Source organism: Chroicocephalus ridibundus, chromosome 4 (assembly GCF_963924245.1).
Source record: "Chroicocephalus ridibundus chromosome 4, bChrRid1.1, whole genome shotgun sequence".
NCBI classification, from domain to species: Eukaryota; Metazoa; Chordata; class Aves; order Charadriiformes; family Laridae; genus Chroicocephalus; species Chroicocephalus ridibundus.
This window is the reverse complement of record NC_086287.1, coordinates 74136340-74160617: the sequence shown is the minus strand read 5'-3', so window position 1 is coordinate 74160617 and position 24278 is coordinate 74136340. Positions and strand designations below refer to the sequence as shown.

The window sequence follows — 24278 nt, the reverse complement described above, 5'->3', positions numbered from 1 at the left end:
CTTCCCCATCTTCTGTGAGCGTTATCAGGTCACCATGCCCATGCATCCACCTCTCACTGACAGTTAACCTCATGGATGGATTAAATGTCAGGAGGAAGCAAGAATCATAGAATTTGTTGGGTTGGAAGGGACCTTTAAAGGCCGTCTAGTCCAACCCCCCTGCAGTGAGCAGGGACATCTTCAACTAGATCAGGTTGCTCAGAGGCTCATCAAGCCTGGCCTTGAATGTCTCCAGGGATGGGGCCTCCACCACCTCTCTGGGCAGCCCGTTCCAGTGTCTCACCACCCTCAGTGTAAAGAACTTCTTCCTAATGTCTAATCTAAACCTGCCCTGCTCTAGTTTAAACCATTGCCCCTCGTCCTATCGCTACATGCCCTTGCAAACAGCCCCTCCCCAGCTCTCCTGTAGGGCCCCTTCAGGGACTGGAAGGGGTTCTAAGGTCTCCTCAGAGGCTTCTCTTCTCCAGGCTGAACCCCCCCAACGCTCTCAGCCTGTCTTCCTAGGAGAGGTGCTCCAGGCCCTTGGATCATTTTCATGGCCCTCTCCTCTGGAACCGCTCCAACAGCTGCTTTACCAGCAGAGATGGTGGTCTGCTGCTGTTGGCTGTTGCCATTCTTGTTGTAGAAGCTCAGTTAGCTTTTGCTATTGCTGCTCTTACCTCCTTCTTCACAGGCCACGTGGCCCCCGGGTCCCTCGTGGCATCTACCCACTTGACAGTGCGCAGGCGGTCGTCCCAGTCGGTAACCTGCTCTGGCGGCAGCTGGAAGGTGATCCGAGCCACCTTACACTTCACAGGGTGCATTTTGAAGGCGACCGCGACGTCCGATTTCAAGGTCACTGTGATGTCCTTAGCACAGCCAGCATGGAGGTGTCCCACCTAGGGAGAACCAGGGAGCCGAGACCAAACTGGAATCAGTGGCAAGGGCAGGACTGACAGCAAAGGGACTGATGTGGCGAGCAGCTGTGCCAGGAATCTGCATCTTACTGCGCATTTGTCTGAGGTTTCATAGAGAAAAGTACAAACAAAAGATGCTCCCTGCTATAACACGGAGCCTTTTCTGCGGGGTTGACAGCTCTGTCCCAGCAAAGCCAGGGATTGCATCTCCTACGTGGCACTGGAACGGACTCCCACCAGTATGGGGTGACTCCCTGCCAGCTCCCGGGAACCCACCAGGCAGGGCTGGGGCAGTGGGGAATGGCAGAGCTGCCCGAGCTCACCTTGGGGGAGAAGTGAAAGGGGGTGTCTGCCAGCCACTCAAACCGCATCGCCTCCTCTCTGCTGCGGTTGGTGATGGTGAAGGTCACGGGGTAGGGTGTCCCAATGCGACAGTCCCCAAACTGGATGTGATCCACCCTGGCAGCTGTTAAGAACGAGAGCAAGAGATCTCAGCGTGCGGTGAGGTCTGTCCTCCCCCCTCACACGCACGGACACATGTGTGTCCAACTCTTCCTTGCTCCAAGCCTTCCTCCCTCTGGGAGATGCAGCTCCGCATCCTACCACCTTCAGGGAAACACTCTGAGATGTCCCTAAACACGTGGCCGGGTCTGTGCAGAGGGACACGGCAGAACAGCACGCACATGGCAGGCACCCTCACACACCACCGGGTCCGGTGGGTGACAGCACAGGCCTGGTTATATATAGAGGACACAAATTGTCGTACATGGTCTTCACCTCCATAACATACCATGGGCTGGCAGACCTTTTAGAGCTACTCAGCTGAACGCTGGTGTATCTGACCCTCCCCTGCTCGCCTGCATGCTTCCCCCCTTGACAGACGATCTTCCCTTTTGTTCTCAAGCACTGCTGCTCTGCAGGCTACAAAAGGCACCTGGATCTGCTGGACCACACCTACACCAGGTGAGCAGAAATGGGTATTTTCCCATTCCTTGCTCCATCTTGGCAGCCTCTCCTCTCTTACCCTCAATTATGTCTTCCTCCAGGTTACCCTCAATGATCTCCTCCTCGCTGTCTGCCACCAGTCCATGGATGTTATCTAGCGTGAAGTCATCCTCGTAGCCTTCGCCCACCAGCTGAATGTTGGTCTCTTCATAGGGGTTGTCCACCACCGACAGGCGGATCTTCCCTTCCACGCGTTGGGCCAAGGTGGGTTTGAAAAGCACGTCAAACTCTGCTAATTCCCCGTGATGCAGGACCAGGGATGCGGCATGAGGCTTCCTCTCTGCATGGCAATGGAGATCAGAGACAAGCGATACTGCCGTACAGCGGAAATATTTCCAGGGGGTATAAGAGGAATGAGAAGTTGAAACCCAGCTGTCCCCAAGCATAGGTTCTCCCACCACTGACTAGTTCCAGACCCTCCTCCTTTATTCCCAAGACTATGGCACCCCTGCGCATATATCACTGTTTAAGTATCTTAACCTCAGGTTAACACCCATCTCTCACTCAAACTGCGTCCAGCCAGCTCCTGCCCGATATAAAGCCGAGTGAAAGAGTGGTTTTGGCTTTTGTTGGCTGGCTGCGGGCTCAAGGGCTGCCTCCATTCAGGCTGGCAACTCCCCACACGCAGCAGAGACATCAGACGGTCCATTCAAGTGGCGACGGTTCCCCACAACTCAACCCACCATGTGCAGAAGAACAGACAAACTTCCTACAACTTGCTAGGAGGAAACCCTGCAGAGTCCACGTGAAAACTAAGGGTACAGAGAGCCCCCGGAAAGAAACTATGTCTAACGTCTGGCTGCTGCTTGGCCAGGGCAAGAACAGGGCACATATTTTCATAGAATCATGGAATGGTTTGGGTTGGAAGGGACCTTAAATACCATCTTGTTCCAAGCCCCCTGCCCTGGGCAGGGACACCTCCCACCACACCACGTTGCTCCAAGCCCCGTCCAGCCTGGCCTTGAACACCTCCAGGGATGGGGCAGCCACAGCTTCTCTGGGCAACCTGGGCCAGGGGCTCACCACCCTCACAGCAAAGAATCTCTCCCTAATATCTAGTCTAAATTTCCACTCTTTCAGTTTAAAATTGTTCCCCTCGTCCCATGGCTCCCCTCCCTGCTCCAGAGTCCCTCCCCAGCTTTCCTGGAGCCCCTTTAGGGCCTGGCAGGGGCTGGAAGGTCTCCCCGGAGCCTTCTCTTCTCCAGGCTGACCCCCCCCAGCTCTCTCAGCCTGTCCTCCCAGCAGAGGGGCTCCAGCCCTCCCAGCATCTCCGGGGCCTCCTCTGGCCCCGCTCCAACAGCTCCGTGTCCTGCTTGTGGTTGTTTTCCCTGAGCGGATAACTACACTTCATGGTTAATGAATTTACCTTCTCCAGGAGAGTCCTCCTCCATGCCTGCAGCTTGGTAGATGCAGTGCGTGGTGGGCCTGGCTTTCAAGAAGAAAGCTCCCCCTTCATCCAACAGATCTATCGTCAACTGGGAAAAGGAAACACAGAGCACGACCGCACTGGTGTGGGTATAGGATGGAATGCGGATCGACACCATACTGCAGCTGGTCCAGCACAGGGACCCTAGCACGCTCCCCCGCTTCAAACACAGCTTGGAGCACAAAGTTTAAGTGAAATCAGATAGGGGAAAAAAGAAAAAAAAAAAAGCGTTCTGAGGCATTGGGATATAATTAAAATATAATGAAACAGGACAGAAAGTACTAAGAGTAATGAGCAGAATGTAATTAAACTACAACTGAGTTTAATGAAAATGTAGTAAAAAGAGATCAAATACAATCTGATGTAACTAGGACATCACACAGGCCCGCGTGAGTGTGAGAAGAGAGACAGAGGGGAAAATACCCCACCAACTTTCTTGTGTTGTGTTGAACTGAGGAGGACAGATTGGTCAGAGAAAAATCACATTTCCAAGAGAACCTCCCTTCCTGGAAAGTCAAAGTCAGTCATTTGCTTAAAAAGAATTTCTGAGACCTGTTCCCAGGTCTACCGTGTTTTCTGGGACCTTTCTTCCATGACACAAGGGCTTGTTCCCAGACCAGAGCATCCCCTGGGCAGGTCCTCACCTGGACAGGTACGGTGCCACCGTTATGAAGGACCAGAGGACGTTTTTCCGAATGACCCAGCAACAGCTTCTTGAAGAGCAGCAGAGGGTTCCCTCTCTTATTGTGGAGGACCGGGCGCAGGACCGTCACCCGAGGCAGATTCCCATCTCCACTGATATCGAAGGTCAGGCTTCGTGCTTTGTTTGCTGCAGGGCTACAGGAGAGGAAAAATCACTACGGCTGGCACTAACCCATTCCCCACTTGCCAAGGAACGAAGCGAGCGCGACCCGCTGCGTTTTCCCCGGCTCCTGTACCCCACGATCCCAATCCGGTCAGGGCCATTTGCAAGAGGAATCTGCTCTGAAGAGCCAGAGCCTTCCAGAATAACAGATAAAAATCATTTTGCCGAATCGAATCAGACAGTACGGCAGGCGAGTAATGAGGCAGCGGATGAGACGCGACAAATTCACTGGCCGCGGTGACATGAGACATATGCAAAAAGCACAAGTGCAGCATGAAAACAGTATCAAAGCAAGAAGGGAGAAGTAAATAAGCAGCACCATCAGTAAAGATTATTTCCAAGGACACTAAGCCAGGAATTGCTTATCGGGGCAGAAAGCTGACTTATCTTGTCCCACTTCAGCGACTAAAGGGTCGGGGAAAAGCAGGTCAGAGCCTCGGCACACAGGTCCCAGGGCACAGGAACCGGGCTCCTTTTTGATGAGGGGTCCAAAATATCTTCATATACCCCAGGTAATTACATAGGACCATCTCATTTTAACATCAACAAGGAGGAGATAATGCACGCTGACTTGCTGGCACAAGAGACTCTTCATCTAACCCTTTGTCCTTGGGAAGCCCCAGCTCAGCTGTTGCACATCTCCGTTTCTGTCCGATTCAATAACTTCTAGTTGGTACCTAAAGTTACGCTGTCTTCAGAGTTACTCCCACAGCCTAAACTATGAATCTTATTTTCCTGCTCTATCTAGTACTTACTGCCTCCTATATTATCTAAAGCTAAGTACTCTACCTCGGGTGACCGAAAGAACTAGGGTTAACGAGAGGTCTACGTCCTCCCAGAGGAGAGGTGGCTGTCAGAGGGGTCACCCCCAAGATTTCCCAGGGTGAATTACTTACCTCGCGGGGACATCGAGGGAAGCCTCAAAAGTGCATTGGTAGTTCTGCATGGTTTGCGGAGCAAAGGTCACCGTAGCAAAGGCGTGGGAGCAGCTGGGCACGCACATCCGAACAGGATCCACCTCGAAAACGTCGCTAACGCGGCTGTTAAGCTTGGGGGAATCCACAGAGCCGTGTTAGGAGAAAACATCCTACAACGTGACGCAGTCTTACTCATATATGCACCACGGGGAAGAGCCCCAGACAGCGTCTTCCTTCCTGCTTCCTTGGACAGGCTCCGTCCATCTCGCAGGGTGACTCCAAAGTGGTGCTGACCTTGCACAGGGAGCTGCCATAAAGCCCAGGAGTGCAAAAGCTTGCTCTGAGCACTGAGAAGCCACCCCAGCACACACGGGAGGTGGGAACTGCAGGGAAAACCCTGCAAATAACCCAGAATTGGTCTTTAAAGGGAAGGGAAAGACCAGGGGGTCTGAGGAAATGGTCTGCTTCGAGCCCTGGCACATCAGTCCAGTAGAAAGGCTCCCTCTGAGTGCGCTTCCAAGGGATGTTCAGAAGGGTTCAGGTCTCCCACCAAAGACCCAGAAGGATGAGCCAAAACCTTGCCTGAGACACACTGAATTCAACCCAACTGTCACCTCGGCACTGCCGCTCTCTGTCACTGAGCTGGACTAGTCTGGGCAAGAGGAACCAATGAACCTGCAGAACCAGGGAGGTGGTCACACAGCCTTTGAAGAGCAACAGTCACCATGGCCTCTTGCTCTTACCTTGCTGGAGGTAGGTTTGACGGAGAGAACGACGTCACAGGGAACTTTGTCCACATTGCGGATCTTGAAGCGAGCTGTGGCCCGGTGCCCAACCAGAACATTGGTGAAGATAAACTTGTTCTCATCTCTGATGAACACGCCCTTGTCTTGCACCATCTGCAGGATCTGGCAGAGGTTGATGCTGCTGCAGATCCGATGCTCCTCAAAGATGGACTCTATGTCGTCAACCACAAATGCTGCAAGCAGACCAGAGGGAGGGCTGAGGATGGAGAAACGTTCATACTGAATTTATCTGGACCCTGTTGGCCTCTCAAGAGCGCCCTTTCTGCCCAGGTCCCTGCAAAACCCAACCTGGATGGGGGTGTTGGCTGTGAGGATGGAGGTCAGTCACCCTCAGTCTGAAAGGGTATTGCTTTCCTTTTATCGTTCCATGCATCCCTCCCAGCCTCTCCCCACTGGCAGACGTGAAAAGGACTGGAACCTCTGAGGATTTTAAGATGGGACTTCAGGGTGAGGGCACCTCTCTATCCGATAAATAAGTTCAGGTGCTGATCAGCAACAGGTCTGGCCATGGGGACCTGTGGATGGGGCGTACCTGGGAGGCAGGACTCGGCAAACAGCGTATAGGGAATGCCAAGGGGATTGTCCTTGGGGTCTCTGTCGCCGATATCGATGGACAGGTGCTCCTTGCATGTCCCCAGTGGCTCTGCATAGCAATCCACCGTGATCATCTGCTGAGCACCAGGAGGGATGGAGCCAAAGCCAGGGTACACCGTGAACATGCCTAGAGTGAGGCGAGCCTGCAGGAAGAGTCCCAGGAGAGGCTGATGTCTAACAGCCCTACCTTGAGCATCCCCAGCAAAGAGTAGGCCACTCCTTGGCCTCCAGTCGGGCCCATGTCCCCAATCCCAGAGCAGGGAGGGATGATTCCATGGCCGGGATGACATGAAGAAGCTGGGAGAAGGTGTAGGCTTGTCCCGAGTGGCATAGAAGGAGTTTGGGTGTAAAGGTTGAAGGTGGTAGCTGGGATCCTTCAACCTCCAGGGGTAAAACAAGAGAGCAGAACTAACTGGGAGAAATGATGGGAGAGAAGAGAGGGGACTGAGAAGAAGAAAAAGCAAGGTCATCTCATATCAATGGACTGGGAGTTCAAACAAGGACGTTCCACGTATGTGGTATTCACAGACCTAACCCAGGCCAGCAGCTGCCAAAGCCAGGACCTGCTCCCCTCTCTTGACCCCCAACTTCAGGTCTGAGCCAGAGCATGGGACCAAGCATCTCCTGCCTCTGCTTCTGGCTGGGAGATGATGGACCTCCAGCTGCCACTGCTGGGCACGCACAGACCACATCCCATCCCATGGTGATGAGCCCCCAGCAGCATCCTCCCACTCCAGCCGCAGTGGGATGTGATGGGGAGCAGGAGCCACCCACCTGCACGAAGGGGTTCGTGTCCTTTTGCAGCGAGGGCTTGCTTTGCTTGACCGAGGGAGTCATTTTGCTGAAGTTTTCACTGTCTTGGGAGGGGGCAGATTTCCTTCTTTGATGGGCAGAGAAAGCAGAAACATCCATCATGCTGAGCTCCCCCTGCCTTTCTCCAAGGCCAAAGCTGACCTTCCTCCCCACGGAGGAAGGTCCTCCTGCTCCTGCACCACCCACTGCCGTAGCTTATGGATATATCAGCTACAACACCAGCTTTGTCCCACGCATGGGGATACCAAGGCATTTTTCTGCTCCTTGCTCACAAGCCAGTGATGCAGATGGACAAGAGGCCCCACCTTGAAAACCGCATTCAGTTTTGGGCCCCTCACCACAAAAAAGCCACTGAGGGGCTGGAGCGTATCCAGAGAAGGGCAATGGAGCTGGTGAGGGGTCTGGAGCACAAGTCCTATGAGGAGCGGCTGAGGGAGCTGGGGGTGTTCAGCCTGGAGAAAAGGAGGCTGAGGGGAGACCTTCTCGCTCTCTACAACTCCCTGAAAGGAGGGGGTAGCCAGGGGGGGGTCGGTCTCTTCTCGCAAGGAACAGGCGATGGGACAAGGGGAAATGGCCTCAAGTTGCACCAGGGGAGGTTTAGGATGGAGATTAGGAAAAATGTCATCACCAAAAGGGTTGTCGAGCACTGGAACAGGCTGCCCAGGGCAGTGGTGGAACCACCATCCCTGGAGGGATTTAAAAGCCAGGCAGACGTGGTGCTGAGGGACGTGGGGTAGTGGTGGTTTGGGCAGTTTTGGGTTGATGGTTGGACTTGATGATCTTAAAGGTCCCTTCCAACCTAGAGGATTCTATGATTCTAAGAACCCAGGTGTCCTGGCTGCCTGTCACACACCAGCCACGCTGTGGGGTCTCCTCAGGCCGGAAGGGTGGTGCAGGTCTTCTCTCACCTTTTCCTTGGCAATACAGGTGCATCCTGCTCCGCTTGGTAGATGAAGAATTTAAAGTCAAGGACGCCTTTGTTCTCCAGCGTGAAGGTGCAGGTTTTCCTGGTGCCGTTCATCATGGCACCGAAGCTGAGGAGCGAGGCAGGGGAAATGCAGTACTTGCTGAACACAGCTTTCGCTGACACCTTTACTGGGATGATGGCAATGGTCTCGCCTCCTTCGCAGATGTTGGGCTCAATCACCTGCAACCGGAGGCGGGGGGTTGGGTAAATACAGCAGAGGCCAGCCTCTCTCTCTCTCCCCTGACCCTACCCCAAGTCCCCATCGACTCACCCTCCCTGTTCAAACGCCTCCTCCGGAGCCAGAATTTCAGCTCCATTTAGGAAGCATCACAAATGGTTTCTGAAAGACTTTGTTGAGGGGCTTCCCCAGCTAAAACCTGCCTTTCACAAGACACGTGTCCTGCTTACACTCCCAAGTCACGGTGTGCTACCCCCCGACCTGGGGCAGGCAGCTCACCTGGCAGCGCAGGATGGGTTTGTCCTCGATATTCATTTCCATCTTGGGGTGGAAGACGAGCTGGACCTGCACAGGGCGCTCGGAGACACTCAGCAGGCCCTTCTGCGGCTGGAGGCTGAAGTGGGATTCCATGTCGGGTACATCAGTATCCGCGGTTTCCAGCTCGAAACTGGGGAGAAAGAGAAGGAGCGAAGACCTCTGCAGTTAAAAGTACCGGTGCCACCAGTGCAGCCAGGACTTTGCATAGGACCATACAAAAATAAAAGGGAAAAAGTCCAGCTATGCCTGGGGAATCCAACATCTTGACACAGAGCACAGACAATCAGGAGTGCTATAAGCTTACTTGCACACCAAATTTTCTCATTCCCTCCTTTAAAGAGTCTCATAAAGAGAAATGAGTTAACCCTCAAAGGAAAGCAATGAATTTCAGCAGGTGAGTGGCTTAAATTTCAGGGTCTCTCCTTCTGGTCCCTGCTGAGCTGTGAAGAACCGCTGGCGTGTGGTTGGATTCTCTATTAAAATATTTGAGATTGGAGAGCCCAGATTTTGTATTTAGCCCAGCCGCGAGGTAGCCAGCAGGGGAACAGGCTCTAGCCGTGGGCAGATGGAGAACGCAGGGCTGGGCAGATGGCGGCACCGTGCATTCACGGCCCAGGCAGCTGGACCCACCTGTACGCGATCTCGTACTTCCCTTTGTTCTTCAGAGTCAGCACTTGCTTTGCATCATCCAGGACCTTAAGGGTTCCGAAATCCACGCTGCCCTCCGTAGCTGCAGAAAACCCACAGAGCGAGTTAAGAAACGGTGAATATTTGTGAGCTGCTGTAGACTACACTGAGCGACAAGATACATATTTGGAGTTCTCAGGTGGCACAAACCCCTTCTTAGCAAGTTTTCCTTTGTGGGAGTTTTCTCTAGGTCCTTTGCTGCCCTTTCCCTTAGTCGGAGAATATCCGAGTTTAGCAGCTAAGGAGCTCGTTTTCCATCTCCTTGCTTCCAAGCACAGATCCAACAACTTTACGCGCCGTGCCAAGCCTTCAGGAGCTGCCAGCTGCTTGTTGACACCACTGTGGTTCCAAAGCCCCCAAGTCAACCTGCACGTGAAGCTGCACGCTTCAGAGATGAGAGACTCAAGGCTGTCTCTGTGCCCTGACAGTGCTTCACTCCTCCCAGCTTGCAGGAGACGTGTGTTACGTCTCCCATCCTGTCCCAAGTCCTATCCCATCCCAAGTGCTTTGGTGGCCCCCCTTGCCGAGGCAACGCAACGCGCCTGGGACTGCTTTGGCTTTGGGGGCATCCACTGACCTTTAGAAATGCTGATGCTCAGAGCAACATCGTAGGCCTCTGCGTGGATTTGGATATTTTCAATCTGAACAATCCCCAGGACGTTTTCTGCATCCGAAACCTGAGGTGGCGAGACGCAGACACTGCTCAGCCCATTCTCCTGAATGCTTTTGGCAGACAACGTACAAGCCCTTGTCTCTGCTGGCTGCTCCCACCGCGGCCTCCCCTGCTTGACAAACATCTGTGACTCCAAGCTTTCCTAACCTGTTCATCTCACGGGCTGACCCGGCAGGATTCTGCTGCAGTAAGAAACCCCGTCAGCCCAACTCTGTGCTCCTGCAGTGGGGAACGCTGCTGCTAAAGCACCCTGGGAGCCACAGTGATGCGGAAACGGCCACAAGAAATGTGAGGTGTCCCAGAGCAGGTGGCATTGACAACCACCCCTCTCTTTGATCACCCAACATCCTCTAAACCATGGGGAACAAAATCCCAGGGCGAGAGTTTGCTGCTCTATGTTAAGAGCCCCGGACAGACTCCAGGATGGGTGCAGGGAGCACGCCAAGGTCTGGACAACCAAGCAACAGTGTTCAACCATGCAGAAGGTGGTTGTCGTATGGGCTCAGGACACAGTGCCTGGTTATCGGGGGTGACACGGATGCTCAGGGATGCACCGCGTGTTCTGGTGAACCCAGCTTGAGGCAGCAGAAGTTGGGGTCATAGCACCCTTGTGGCCATCAGGTGCATCTCTTCCTGACTCCACAGAATACTTGCCCCACAAAGCCCAGCTACAAGAGCACCGTAGTAGTCACTTAGTTTCCAAAACATTGTCCTTCAGTGAGAGTCTCTTGCTGCCCTCCAGCAATGCAGGTAGAAAGGAATCTCATGAAGGCTCCTCCCTTTGCCCCCTTTGCAGGGTTCCCTTCAAGTCTCCATCCCTAAGAGCACAGGGCTGATCACTCTGCCCCACTCTACCAGGGATGGCACCGTCCCCCTCACCTCTAGTCGGATCATCTTCTTAATGTTGAGAGCCCTCGTGGCCTTGAAATCCAGATGGACGCAGAACTCCGTGCGGGGACCAACGACGCCCTCATCTTGCGACACGGAGAAGTCCTCGCCGAGGTTCTCCAGCCCACTGAGCCGCCAGGCCATGGGCAGCGGCGTGCGGTTTTGCAGGACCAGGGTCTTTCTGTCCCTCCTGCGGAGACAGGAAGACACTCAGCACCGGCTACTCGATGGCCATGGTAGCCTCGCAGCTGAATGCAACTCGGAGCAGCCCTATCCATGCGTCTGAAACCATACTGAAATGTTTTCTCTGTGTTGCAAGTCTCAGAGGTGAGGTCCTGGGGTGCTAAAGGTGTATTCAAGCGAAGGGAGATAAGGAGGAAAGTCTGCTGAACCAGCAGACAAGATGCAAATGTTGTGTAGCCTGGAGAAAAGGAGACTGAGGGGAGACCTTCTCGCTCTCTGCAACTCCCTGAAAGGACGGTGCAGCCAGGGGGGGTCGGTCTCTTCTCCCAAGGAACAGGCGATGGGACAAGGGAAAACGCCTCAAGTTGCACCAGGGGAGGTTCAGAATGGAGATTAGGGAAAATTTCTTCACCTAAAGGGTTGTCAAGCCTTGGAACAGGCTGCCCAGGGATGTGGTGGAGTCGCCATCCCTGGAGGTATTTAAAAGCTGGGCAGACGTGGTGCTGAGGGACATGGGTCAGTGGTGGATCTTAAAAGGTCCCTTCCAACCTAGACGATTCTATGATTCTACGAAATACAAAGGGATGCCCATTGCACAGCATCGCTCGGGCCAACAGGGCTTGTGGCTGTCATGGGATATCCAAACCAGCAAGCAACGGTGTGCAAGAGACTGGGAACTGGCTGGGAGAAAGCGGGATGTTAGCCCAGCCACCAACCTGAGCGGCCCCACCGCCAGCGAGAGAAGCCGAAGATGAGCTCGCCGACAGCTCTCGCCCCCGGCAGAGCCGCCGCCGGATGACTGACCTGTGCAGGAGCAGCTTGTCGAAATGCACCTGCTTGGGGCTGACCCCCAGCTCCACCTGCACCCCCTGGCAGCAGAGGCGGAAAACCACCGGCTCCGGGTTCTCCTTAACGCAGCAGACGAGGTTGTCTTCCACGAGGCCAGCTGAAGTGGGGTACGCCCAAATGCTCAGCTCCTAGCCCCGGCCCCGCAGAAAGGAATGGAGAAGAGCGTTCAGTGAGCAGGTGGAAAGGCTCCTGGGCGCTTCCGCCGGGTACCTGCCCGTCTCCTACCTGCTTCTCGTTAGGTTTCAGCCTCATGCTGGGAGGGTCTAAAAAGAACGTGTCCGCTTTGAGATCGCGCTCGAAGAAGAAATGCACCTCCGCTTCCAAGGGGGTGACGTTGAGGATGGTTATCTTCTCACTGTTGCTGGGATAGTGCTGTGCCTTGTACCTGTCCACAAAAAGGGGAGAAGGCTGCAGAGGAGACCCTGGGACCGTTGTCTTTATCACACGTGGAGGAGAGCACTAGAAGACCACGGTCTAACAAGCAGGCTGAGAAAAAGGACCACATCCAGGGGCACGTTGCACAGTATGCGTGCTCATCTGTGAGTTTCTTTGATGTCTGCCCCGATTCGCGGTGCCTCCATCTCCGAAGCGTGACGATGTACAGGCCATTTAAATAAAGAGCGTTTTACAAAATATAAATTCAAAGGTGGCTGGAAAAATAAAAGTACACCAGGCCCATGGGTTCTTCCCCCTTCTTTGACCGGTTTTCTTCCCTGCAGGGTACAAAGAACCGCTTTTGAAAAGAGGTTTTAAAAATAGTTTAGCTTATGTCTTTCAAATAAGTCGTGAGACTGCCTTGTATTTCAGGGGTGAGCTCCAAGTCTCAGGGAAGGAAACAGAAAGGATTAATTCCCAAGAGGAATGCTAAATTTAACAAGCGTCCCTTCTTTCAGGTATGGAGCAGGATTTGGAGTTAAAGGGTTAAAAAAGCCAAGAGAAACCCAAGACCATTCATCAGCCTGCCTAAAGATCCTCTTCTGGGTTTTAAACTGTCTTGATTTAATTTCCTTGGGTTGTCAAAATACCACTGGCTCTCCAGAGCTCCCGTGAAGACAAGAACTTCATTTTTAATATTTAAAAAAAAAAAAAAAGCAATGTTAAAAATAGAAATATGCCAGCAGCTACATTGACAACTTTTATCCAGCAGGGAGGCTCAGGACAACGTAATTCCCATTTCTATCCCTCTGCAGGTTCCCCCTCCCCCGACACACACATTGGCAGGTCAAATCATAAAGTCTCACCAATATAACAGATTCATGAATGGTTTCCAAAGCCATCAGCAGAATAATTGCTCATTCAGTCTACCCCTAGAGCTCGAAGCGCTTTTAAAAAAAGCGCCATAAAGTTCACAGGTGGTGAAGCTGAGATGTGGAGGGGGGACGCAAGTTGCCCAAAGTCACCTTCAGGCTGGAAGCAGCATGTGGCTCTGGCCACCAAGACACCCACCGGGTAGGAAGATCATCTCCATCTCTCCCCAGCTCCTCCAAGACTCCTGGTGCCTGTTATCTGCTCAAGTTCACAGATCTGTGGTCCTTCGACCCCAAGTAACTCGCAGGTCTCCGCCTGGCCCTGCCCTGAACTGTGCCACTGGGACAGCATGTCTCCAACACCCATGAAAGTACAAGGCCCTGGAGATCCCATCCCAACATCTCACTCCAGGCAGGCAGCACATCAGGATGCTCACTCGGGGCAGGGAGCACATACCAGTCTCTTGACTTCCCACACAGCAGTGGTCCAAAGTGGAATACACCCGTGTTCATGACATACTGCTTGAAGATGATGTCATCATCCGCCTTGCTCTTCCTCCAGTGAGGAAACACCAGCCTGGGGTGAGAAAACAGGGAATGAGGAGCTGTAAGATGCTCTGAGTAGAAAACCCGGTCAGAAAGCCATAACCCTTATTGGTGGCTGAGGTACCAGTACTGGTTCCCAGCTCCGAGCGTGGGAAAAGATGCTGGGCTGCTCAGGCAGCAGGCTCTGCCCAAGCCAGAAGGTCACGGGGCAGGGCTACAGGGGACAGCCCTGGCTCCCAGTTCAGGGGTGAGCAGCGTGGGAGGCTCCCACGGGCCAGCCTTACCGCGGGTCCTGGCTGATGGTGGGATACAGGCAGGTGCCCTTGCACTGCAGCTGGTACAGACGGTTTGTCCCCAGGATCTCAAAATGCAGCGTCTGATCAAACTGGCCCAGCACCGTGGAGCTGAAGTGGACCTTCAGTTCCACCTCGCCGTGGGCAGGCACTATCCACCGGCAGCTGCTCAGCCTGGCAATTAAAGAGGAGGCTTCAGATATTGCTAACGAGAAAACGAGACACGGAGAAGGGTCGTGGATTTGCCATCTCATGGAGGCACCGGCTGGGGAGCTGGGGATGATGGACCTCGTTTGGTGAGATGGCCACAAAGCAGAAGGATCACCTCCTCCCTCTGAGCTCACCTGACGGATCTCCCCAGGGATGGGGCTGTGTCTGTGCCGCTTTGGTCCACCTCGGGGGCACGCATGGGCGCTTCCATGCCCGGCCCCTGGAGACCTCTCCTGCCCCGGCCCGAGCTCCGCTTCTCCCTCACAGCTTCCTGGCTGCCCGCTGCTTTCTCCTTCCTCAACCGGCCCCTGCTTGGGGTGAGCTGCTCCTCCGACGCCTTCGCACCGAGGGGAGAGAGCAGGGAGGGGTGAGACCTACCCCCAGACATCCCCATCCCGGAAAAAAAGCTGTGGATTTCTTAAACAGGAGAGAAAACAAAAACCCACCATATCTGCCCATGGACTTGGTCTTCCTTATCGGACTTTGTTTTGCCTATGACACCTCCTTGCCCAGGACCCTGCCTCACCCAGGACCCTCTCCCTCAAGGGAAGTTGAGGGTTTTAGGTGATGTTTTTCTCTCGTCTCACAGAACCGCCCCATGTCTCAAGCAGAGCTGTCTCTTTTGGACAGACAGAAGGGGTGCCTGCAGATGTGGGGCCCCATCACATCTTCACCACCCTTCCACAGTCATCCTTTTCCATCCCATTTGCCCCACCATGTCCCTATCCAGCCCGGCCCCTGCCCTGGCACCTTCACTGTGGACACAACGGGGGCATCCACGAGACTGTCCGTATCCTTCTTTTCTTCTTCCGCAGTGGCACCTTCTGGCACGACAAAGACGAAGTGCTTGAGGGCTTCTCCTGCTGCAGGGGCCATCCGCTTCTCCGGGTAGCGGATCACAGAGTAAAAAGCAGTAGGGGGAATGGGAGGCCCTGAGGGACCCAGACCCAACTCATCCAGGATCTAAAGGAGAAGGGAAAACCCTGTTTATACTCCCGTCACCTTCCCTCCTCACACTTTTTCCCTAATGGCACTGAGCTTTTGGCAAAGTTTTTTTTTTAATTTATATGGCGGACAGTGCCTTTTTATGCCCAGTGGGGTGGGCAGGCTCCAGAGCAGTGCCAGGACCTACAAGTGGGACCTAGGGAACAATCTCTCCTCTGAGTGACTCAGCTGAAGGAAACAACGGCCATGATCTGCCCTGGGACCATTTTTAATGATTTCCAGATTGGGACGCTCTCTGAACAGGCAGGATGCTTGCACAGAGAACGTTCCCTCTTTTTGTCCAGCTGAGGGATGGTGACAACCTCCCCAGCCACGTGGCTGCTGTGGAACATCACCATTGGCCTGCACAGACCAATGGCTCTGTGCTGTTGTCACCTGGTGGGACACAACCCACCAGGGCCCAGACCACGGCAGGCTCAGCATCGGAGCCTCGCAGGGCTTTACCTGCTCTGCTGCTGGCAGTTTGCCGCTCTCCAGGATCTTCCTAGTCACATCTTCTGAGCTCGGCACCTGGATGTCCAAGCAGGGCACCCCGGCATCCTGGCCTCTGACTGACCCTTCTGCACCTTCCCCTTCCAGCTGAGATAACTTGGACTCCTCAAGAGCTTTCAGTTTTTCCAGCCGCTCCTTCTCCAGCCTCTCGTGACGCTTCTTCTCTCGGTCCTTCCGGCTCTTGCGGCTGGATAAATGCTGGCGCTGGTCTTCTGCTTGCTGCCGCACCTCCTCTTCGTTCAGAGGGGACAGCAGGATACCCTGAGCCCTGTCCCAGGTTGACAATATATGCACAATGTCCTTCTGCGATGCCTCGTAGATCTTAAACCTCAGGGCCAAGTTCTTCTCACTGTCACTCAGGACCTCAGTTTTGGTTTCCTCCTGTTCTGGGTCTGCAGGTGGCACAACCATCGCTGGGCAGGCGTCCATCAGGGGAACCTTGCTCCGCTTCTTCTTATCCGCCTTGTCACCTGCAATAGACTCGGGGTGCTCCTTTAGAGATCCCTTCTTGTCCACCCCTTCGGTGACATCTGACCGGTTGCTGGTGGAGGTGTTGGTATTGCTGGTGGATGTGTTCGTATTCTGGGCAGGAGGAGCAAGAAAAAGCAGTGAGCATTTCAAAGTGCCGACTCAAATGCTGTAAGACAGTGAGGATCTTTGCAATAGCAGCCCGAGCTTTGTCTGAGACCTGTGCTAGGTCCTCTACAAATCCCAGTTCAGAAGGTGGCGGGTACCCAGTTTAGCTCAACTGAAACCAAACCCCCTGGTGCCAGACTGATGAGGAGTCCTGCAAACCAGTGGAGAAACAGAACAGCTTTCCCAACCCAAAGAGGAAATTTAAGACACCGCCGTACTCCTGTGCAGTCCTCTGTGCTCGTTTTCTGGTATGCTGAACATCCCTGGGGCTGGCTGACTCTTTGGGGACTCTGGTTGCTAATGAATACCTAAGGCCTGAGGGTATCTCCTGCCAGACACGCTTGAAAAGACACCACATCCCAGATGGATCATGGCTCAGAGGTGCAAGCCATGTGCAGAGCAGGGAGAAATGCTGGACTAAAACTATCTGGGGCTTCCCAGTGAATGTATGGAGTTATGTGAAGCCATGACTCAAAGGGCAGCATGATTCTAGAAGATCAGCTTTCCAACAAGCCCACGGGACAGCTTAGCTGGAAAGTCCCCAGGGCTTTCACTCATCTCTGTAAATAAAACCACCCACCTTTCTGACTCCAGGGCGGTTTTTCTTCCCCAAAGCATTGTCTTTGTCTTTTCCAAGCTCTCTCTTGCCCCGCTTAGACTTCTTCTTCAGCTCTTCTTCCTCCTTCAAGCGTTCTAGCTCCCGCTGGTGCTTTTCCTCAAGCTCTCGAGCCAGCTGCTCCATCTCCCTTCAGCAACCCAAACAGAAAACGTCCCTGAGTCACCACCAGATATATGGGCTTGCTGCAGTCCCAGCTGGTCCCTCGCTTCAGGCATTGACCCTGAGGGTCAGGCAGAACCACTGGACGTCCCTCAACCGGGGGAAGTTGGGAACATCCAAACTAAGGAAAGGTGGGAGGGACCTCCAGGGCCAGCCAAATCTAAGCCTTGCTCTCATAAGGTCTCACTTGTGCAACTTCTCTGGTGAGGTCCACCTGGACACCTCCGGCACACTGCTGAAGACTGAGCCGCCATCTCTCCGCACTGATGCCTGAAGCCCTCTCTTGATTTCCCAGTGTAAACCAGCTTGCAAATCACCAGCACCTACTTTATTCCTGCACCAATACTTGGCTTTTCTGTCCCTCCCTCTGCCCGCCTTCTCCCTGGGCACAGCCTGCTCCTTAGAGAGAATAATCATATCAATCGGAAAGCAAAGGCTGCGGTAACTCCCCTGCTGCAAAACAGGCTCTGAACGACCATGTTTCCTGCTGGAACCCAGCTGTGACCATGGGGAACTTGTGCTGTCTGTTGTGGAAATCATAGTTTGAAGCAGCCCTAGAGATCTCCTCCCAGGGAAACAGACTTCAGCCTGGGCTGGAAGAAATGCTGAAACACGTGCTGGCTTTAAGCAGGTCCCCCTCCCAGTTTCACACTTCTATGCATCCTCCTGAACTGGGCTGCTTTGCTGGATGAGAGCTTCCCCCAGGCTCTCCTGCTGCTGCAGCTGAAGTCAAGTCTAGGAGACACCAGGTTTGATGGCTGGGGTCACTCGGTAAGGAAAACTCTCAGAAACCAGCACTGCACGGACTTCACCTGTGGCAGGACCAGTAACTAAACCAAGCCAGCACACCAGCCCACACCACAACCCCTCTGGTTTGGTGAAGGAGGGCTTGCAGAAGACGACAATCAACATAATTAACTGAGAGACGCTTATAAGTGCGGTGGCAAGGCAAGCACAGAGCCCAGCTCCCTGCGGCCAGTGTCAGAACCAGAGGGCTTGCCGCTAAAACAGAGAGAAGGCGTTCTCATCCCACCAGAGCAAGCTCCTTCCTCCACTGGGAACCTTGTACCCTTGTAATAGACACTTTTGGCCTTTGGTCTGAAACCCCTCTGAGCTCAACTAAGGTCTCTGGAGCAGGGAAACCCTTCGGGGACACAATCCTGGGGAGTTACCCAGGGAAGGCTTACAGACCTCTTCTTCCTCTCCCGCTGGACTTGTCGTATATTGTTATTAAACTGAGTTTTCTGCTCCTCAGTGAGGGCATCATACTCGTCCTCATCCATCTCCCACAGACGTGCTTTCTCCCTCCTGGCAGCTTCTTCCTGCTCCCGTTCTTCAGCACAGACCAGAGGAGAAACCATTAGCGACTGCAAGCGGGGCTTGCTGTTCTGGGTGAGCTGTGAGGACACACAGCTCTGTCCCAACCCAGCCTATCATCCTGCTGGGAGATACCGGGGAGCCCATATCCCTGCTCCAAAATGCAGACAATCCCACAAACTCTCGGTGGTCGGCAAGTTCCCATGCCTTGCCCGCCTCACGTGCACCACCCTTGTGGACTGGCTGGTGGTCAGGTATTGAGCCACAACAGCTTGCACTTTTATGCAAGTTTTAATGTTAGAGACTAAGGCAAGTCTTACAGCCTCAGCTCTGCTGTATTTTAAGCTACCATGAGCTGAACACTGGCTACATTGAGGCAGAAGATGGAAGGATTAATAAAAACACTTCTTACAAGCTCTGCTGGTATCCCAGATACACACGGATAAGGTTGAGGGCTGGAGAGAGAAGATTTGAGAGGTACGGAGATGAAGAGTCTCACCTTCCTGCTCTTTCACGGCTGCCTCCCTGGCTTTCAAAGAAGCATAATCCTGGAAGAGGTTCACAAAATAGATATAAGGCCGGTTTCTGACAGCTTTGAGCAGGCAGAGGAGAGCAGATGCCATGTTGCGTGCAAAGAGGGTCTCCAGGCCATCAAACACCACTCCCTGGTAGCAGTCACTTAACTGCGAATGAAGTAGAAAAGAAAGAGAAAGTCAGCTATCGCACGCTGTGGGCTCTCAGCTAGTCAGTAAACCCAAATGTCAAAGGACACCAGCCACTGTTCCAAGTGCATCAACTCCAACAAGCTCTAATCTTTCCACACACTCATAGAATCACAGAATGGTTTGGGTTGGAAGGGACCTTAAAGCCCACCCAGTGCCACCCCCTGCCCTGGGCAGGGACACCTCCCACCAGACCACGTTGCTCCAAGCCCCGTCCAGCCTGGCCTTGAACCCCTCCAGGGATGGGGCAGCCGCAGCTTCTCTGGGCAGCCTGGGCCAGGGGCTCACCACCCTCACAGCAAACAATCTCTGCCTCAGATCTCACCTAAATCTCCCCTCTTCCAGTTTGAAGCCATCACCCCTCGTCCTATCACTCCACTCCCTTGTAAAAAGTCCCTCCCCAACTTTCCTGTAGGTCCCCTTCAGATACTGGAAAGCTGCTCTAAGGTCTCCCCGGAGCCTTCTCTTCTCCAGGCTGAACCCCCCCAGCTCTCTCAGCCTGTCCTCCCAGCAGAGGGGCTCCAGCCCTCCCAGCATCTCCGGGGCCTCCTCTGGCCCCGCTCCAACAGCTCCGTGTCCTTTTTGTGCTGAGGACTCCAGAGCTGGACACAGCACTCCAGATGGGGTCTCACCAGAGCAGAGTAGAGGGGTAGAATCACCTCCCTTGCCCTGCTGGCCACACCCTGCATGCAGCCCAGGGCTCCTCTAACAGCAGATACAGATCTCCTCTCCGAGTTGTACTTCTCTCTGCAGCAGCAACATATCGTTTGCCCTCACCCCAGGTACCTGCAGCCTTTCCGAGAGGATGGCCACCAGCAGGTCCTCGGGCAGCACGCAGCTCATGAAGCCCATCTCTCCCGCTGTGCTGCCCCCGATGCTCAGCCATCGCTGTGCAGGAACCCAGGGAAGGGGAGAGATGAGATGACAACTGGATGAGCCCTGCAATGTTGAACACCACACGAGAAATAAAACACTTTGGAAACCTGGGGACTTCCACTAGCGGGAGACTAGAACAAAACTGCAGGCCAGCAGCTCCAGGGGACAACCATGGGGGTCCCATCCCTTGGCCAAAAGAAACCCAAGCTTGCAAGCCCCCAGTGCAATATCCCACAGCTTTGCCCACCGCCCACTGCACTTTGCCAACAAACCATTAAGACCCAGTAGATTTTTTTCTGCCAGAGCTCAGGGTTTTGTTCCCACCTTGAGCCTTGCCCTGCCAGCTCTCTGCACTATATACCCCGTCATCAAGCTCAGGGCGACATGGAACCTCTAAGCAGTCCCTTCACTTCTCAAAAGCAACAGAAAGGTCCCAGGTATTAACCAGCGCGGATCGTGCTTCACCTGGGAGCCTGTCGGTTCCGGTAGATGCAGCTTCTGGGATTGGGATGCATGGCCATCCGTCTTCCTCTTCCCCGCGGCGGTGCTCGTCCAGCCTCGGGAACTGACGGACTGCAGGCTGACTTTGTCCCCAGAGCTGGACCGGCTCAAGTCCGGGCTGTGTTTGGCCTCGGTGTTGAGCTGCAGGCTGAGGGAGACGTCTGCGTTTTGACCTGCCGAGGAGACAGAGGGCTCAGCGGGGCTGGGGGCATCCCTGTCCTTTGGGGAGCCAGCAGGCACCTTCCACCCCAATGGGCACAGCCCTGCGCCCTGGTAGGGACACAGCACATGTCCCCCAGCCTGCCTTCCAGAAGCAGCTCCTTCTCTTGTCAGCATGATAAACCCCACCATCTGATGCCGGGTTTTAAAGGCAGAAACACTTTAATGCACAGCCCTGATCCCAAGCGACAAACGGGCCAGCCTGCAGGCAGCTGACATCGTTTACACAGTAGCTTCCCTGTGGATCAAACCAGGGATTTGGCCTCCAGGACCATGGTTTCCATACCTTGCACCCATCCTGCGTTCTCAGATGGAGACTGTAACACGCAGCCTTGCCCTGGCTCCGCTGGAGCTAAATCCACCATACGGAACAACCCCACCTGGGACCCAGGAGCCTCTTCCCTCCACCAGCTCCCAACCCAACCAGGTTCAAAGCCGAGCCATGCAGAACTTCCCCTCTGCCAGAGCCAGGGTCTGGCATCACCCTGCAGAGCTCGGGCTGATAAAGTTTCCTAAAAGTCTCTGGTCTCACATGGAAAACAGCACAGGACGCACGAGCTGCGTGACCTGACAGCACGTATAGGAAAAATCTCTGGAGAAAAGAGCTCATCTGCAGCGTCTCTCATCTGAAACTCCCCCGGCAGGTTATTCTTCCCTTCCTCTCATGTTTGTGAAGCCACACACAAAGCCAGTCGGTCTAGTGCTTAATGAGCTACTTCAGAGGGCTTTCTCCGTGTTAAAGTGGGCAGCGGTTCTACCTGATGGCCGTGAGGAGCAAGCTGGATTCTGCTTTGAGGAAATATAAAAAACCCCGAGAAAGATACAGGTGTGCTTCAGCGCTCCTAGGAAAAGGAAGACATGCCGAGAAGCCCAACGGCAGTAAAAGTGCCCCTGTCTGAGCTCTTAAAATAGAGATTTTTTTTTTTTTTTTTTTTTTTAAAAAATAACCAGAGACGCTTTATGAAATGGCTTTGCATTTCTACACGCTGCACCCGTGTTCCCTAAGAGACCCGAGGGCTGTCAAACAGCTTCTCCGGAGCAAGAAGTAGACGGTTGTGGTGGGTTTCTGAAGCTCTGCTCTAAGCCCAGCGTTTCTCCTTACCGGCATCCTCCGTCTCCCTGCAGCTCTGCTCGATGGCAGCCCTGACACACAGCTCCCGGGCGCGCAGCCCTGCCGAGCTGCTCCTGTCCGAGATGGCCTCTGTCACCACGGCGTCGATGGACAAGCAGGCAGCGCCGTAGTATTTGGACAGGGTGACCGCTGCCGACGTCTTGCCTGGAGGGAGAGGAACGCTGCTTGGTGACTTTTGCATGGGAGGCATTTTCAGGGACAGGCTCTGGAAAGCCCCCAAACGGGATTTCAAAGTTTCAAGGACCGTCGGAAAGCCAAGTGCCGCTTTAGGGGAAGCCACGAGGGAGGCAGCTTGAGCATGGTTAGAAGCATTGTCCTCTACAGCCAGGTGGATCATCTCCACCTCATCTTCAGCTGAGGACTTTGTCCCTTGTGGTGACCTCAGTCCTGGGCCCAGGATGCCGTTTCCAGCCCTGTCCCACCACCATTCAGACCGCTTGCCAGCCTGTGCTGGTCGGCGTTGCCTCAGGTAACGTCTGGGCATGGTTTGGGGGTCACTATGGGCTAGGGACTGCTCCCACGAGGCAACGGGGACATGGCCACCCTGTTTGGGGGAATGAGAGCCCAGCTGTATGGACAAGAGATGAGCCACGCCACCTGCACCACGCTAGGTGAAGCCCTGGGACCGTTTCACGTACCAGCAGAGCTGTGGCTTACTTCGCTTCACTTCAACTGCTCCACCGAGCACCATCGTCCACCAGGACGTCCCTGTCCCACTTCTCCCCCTCCTTGCAGCCAAGGGCTGTGGCTCACGTACCTGTCATGGGGGCCCCGTGGACGATGACGACGATCCCTTTGCAGTTTTGGGCTGCGCACCCTTCCGCAGAGATATCAATGCCAAGGTGGCGGGCGATGGCCCTACGGACAGGGCTGTCCTCCAGTTCTCCCGTGGCCTCCTTGCTGCTGGTGGTGCTTCGCCGATGCTCTGCTGGGCAGAACCAGGTAAAAAAAAAAAAAAAAAAAAAGAAAAAAAATCAGCCTCCCGCCTACCTGTGATCCTGATCATCCTCCCCAGCCCCTCAGATCCTGGGAGAGGAGACTCTGCTGAAACCAACGTCACACCCGAGGTTTCACCATGCCCACCAAAACAGCATTTGCAAAGAGCCAAGCTCTGCCTGTAGGAAGTCACCGAAAGCCACCTCAGCTCGCAGTCCCACAGAGAACAGAGAGCGCGCTGTCCTGCCTAGGAAAGGGACTGGCACCATCCTGATCCCAGCAGCTCCCGGGGGCAAAGGTGCTCATCTGGCAAAGCCGGGGAAAGCCTCCCTTGCTTCTCCCTCATCCCTGCCCGAGATTCTTCTCAGGATCCTAAAGACTTCATATGGAAGAGCAGATTCAGGGCCACCAGGAGCAAAGACGGCACCAGGCTGCAGTGAAGCAATGGCCATTTGTTCCACCTCAACATGAGGAGGAACTTCTTTCCTGTGAGGGTGGCAGAGCCCTGGCACAGGCTGCCCAGAGAGGTGGTGGAGTCTCCGTCTCTGGAGACATTCCAAACCCGCCTGGACGCGTTCCTGTGCCACCTGCTGTGGGTGACCCTGCTCTGGCAGGGGGTTGGATGGGATGATCTCCAGAGGTCCCTTCCAACCCCCACCATTCTGTGATTCTGTGATTTGCCAGTTTGCACGGCCACGCACAAAAGATGGAAAATTTCCCCAGAAGCAGCCTGTCCAGGCTGCCTCCGCCCTTGGGTGGATTTTGTTTTTTTTGCTGGGAAGGAGCAAATATAAAATAGCTGGTGACATTAGACCTGGTCCTACTGGCTGAAGAACTCATCCAATCCCACTCTTTGTGGTTGAGGGACACAAGGAGACATCCTGATTATTTCCCCAGTCCGTGGCGGGCAGATATGAGTTTGCTTTGGCTGCGCTCAGGGCTAGTAGAGGATGCGTGTTACAAGCCACAGACTTTCACCCAGGAATTCCTCCACTAAGCTGGGGAATGGGCGGCTACTAAAAACATGGGATTCCCATGGAGAACGAGGTCATGGGTATGTGGGCTGGACTCCCTGCTGTGTCTGCACTCAGGGCAGCCAACGCCAAACCCTCACCGTTGTCCTGGCCTGCTGGTTCCCCAGTCTGGGACTTTGCCTGCTCATCCTGCAGCCTCTTCTGGTCCTGATAGTACTCCAGCACCTCTGGGGGCAGCTTCTCGCCTGGAGCACGCGGCGGCAGCAACAAGGTGTTGCGGCGATCGTAGTCCTTCAGCATCCGCAGGATCTGTGCGCATAGGGAAGAGA

The 24278-nt window shown here is 54.3% G+C and overlaps 1 protein-coding gene across 1 annotated transcript in view; it reads right to left on the bottom strand.

The window, feature by feature from the left end:
* The window catches only part of HYDIN (HYDIN axonemal central pair apparatus protein), a 165451-nt gene that overhangs the window by 16957 nt on the left and 124216 nt on the right, over positions 1–24278 (bottom strand). The window contains exons 35-63 of the mRNA XM_063334137.1: positions 24090–24258; positions 22797–22964; positions 22010–22183; positions 20653–20861; positions 20098–20250; positions 19089–19272; positions 18464–18605; positions 17075–17240; positions 15811–16440; positions 15112–15324; positions 14496–14698; positions 14143–14325; positions 13770–13889; positions 12291–12450; positions 12021–12193; positions 11025–11223; positions 10050–10149; positions 9416–9515; positions 8747–8915; positions 8231–8469; positions 7284–7389; positions 6448–6652; positions 5853–6088; positions 5089–5240; positions 3972–4164; positions 3268–3376; positions 1921–2181; positions 1220–1362; positions 660–878 (exon numbers count right to left, since the gene is read on the bottom strand). Coding sequence (XP_063190207.1) covers positions 660–878; positions 1220–1362; positions 1921–2181; positions 3268–3376; positions 3972–4164; positions 5089–5240; positions 5853–6088; positions 6448–6652; positions 7284–7389; positions 8231–8469; positions 8747–8915; positions 9416–9515; positions 10050–10149; positions 11025–11223; positions 12021–12193; positions 12291–12450; positions 13770–13889; positions 14143–14325; positions 14496–14698; positions 15112–15324; positions 15811–16440; positions 17075–17240; positions 18464–18605; positions 19089–19272; positions 20098–20250; positions 20653–20861; positions 22010–22183; positions 22797–22964; positions 24090–24258 — 5478 coding nt within the window. The remainder of the gene's footprint in view (positions 1–659; positions 879–1219; positions 1363–1920; positions 2182–3267; positions 3377–3971; positions 4165–5088; positions 5241–5852; positions 6089–6447; positions 6653–7283; positions 7390–8230; positions 8470–8746; positions 8916–9415; positions 9516–10049; positions 10150–11024; positions 11224–12020; positions 12194–12290; positions 12451–13769; positions 13890–14142; positions 14326–14495; positions 14699–15111; positions 15325–15810; positions 16441–17074; positions 17241–18463; positions 18606–19088; positions 19273–20097; positions 20251–20652; positions 20862–22009; positions 22184–22796; positions 22965–24089; positions 24259–24278) is intronic.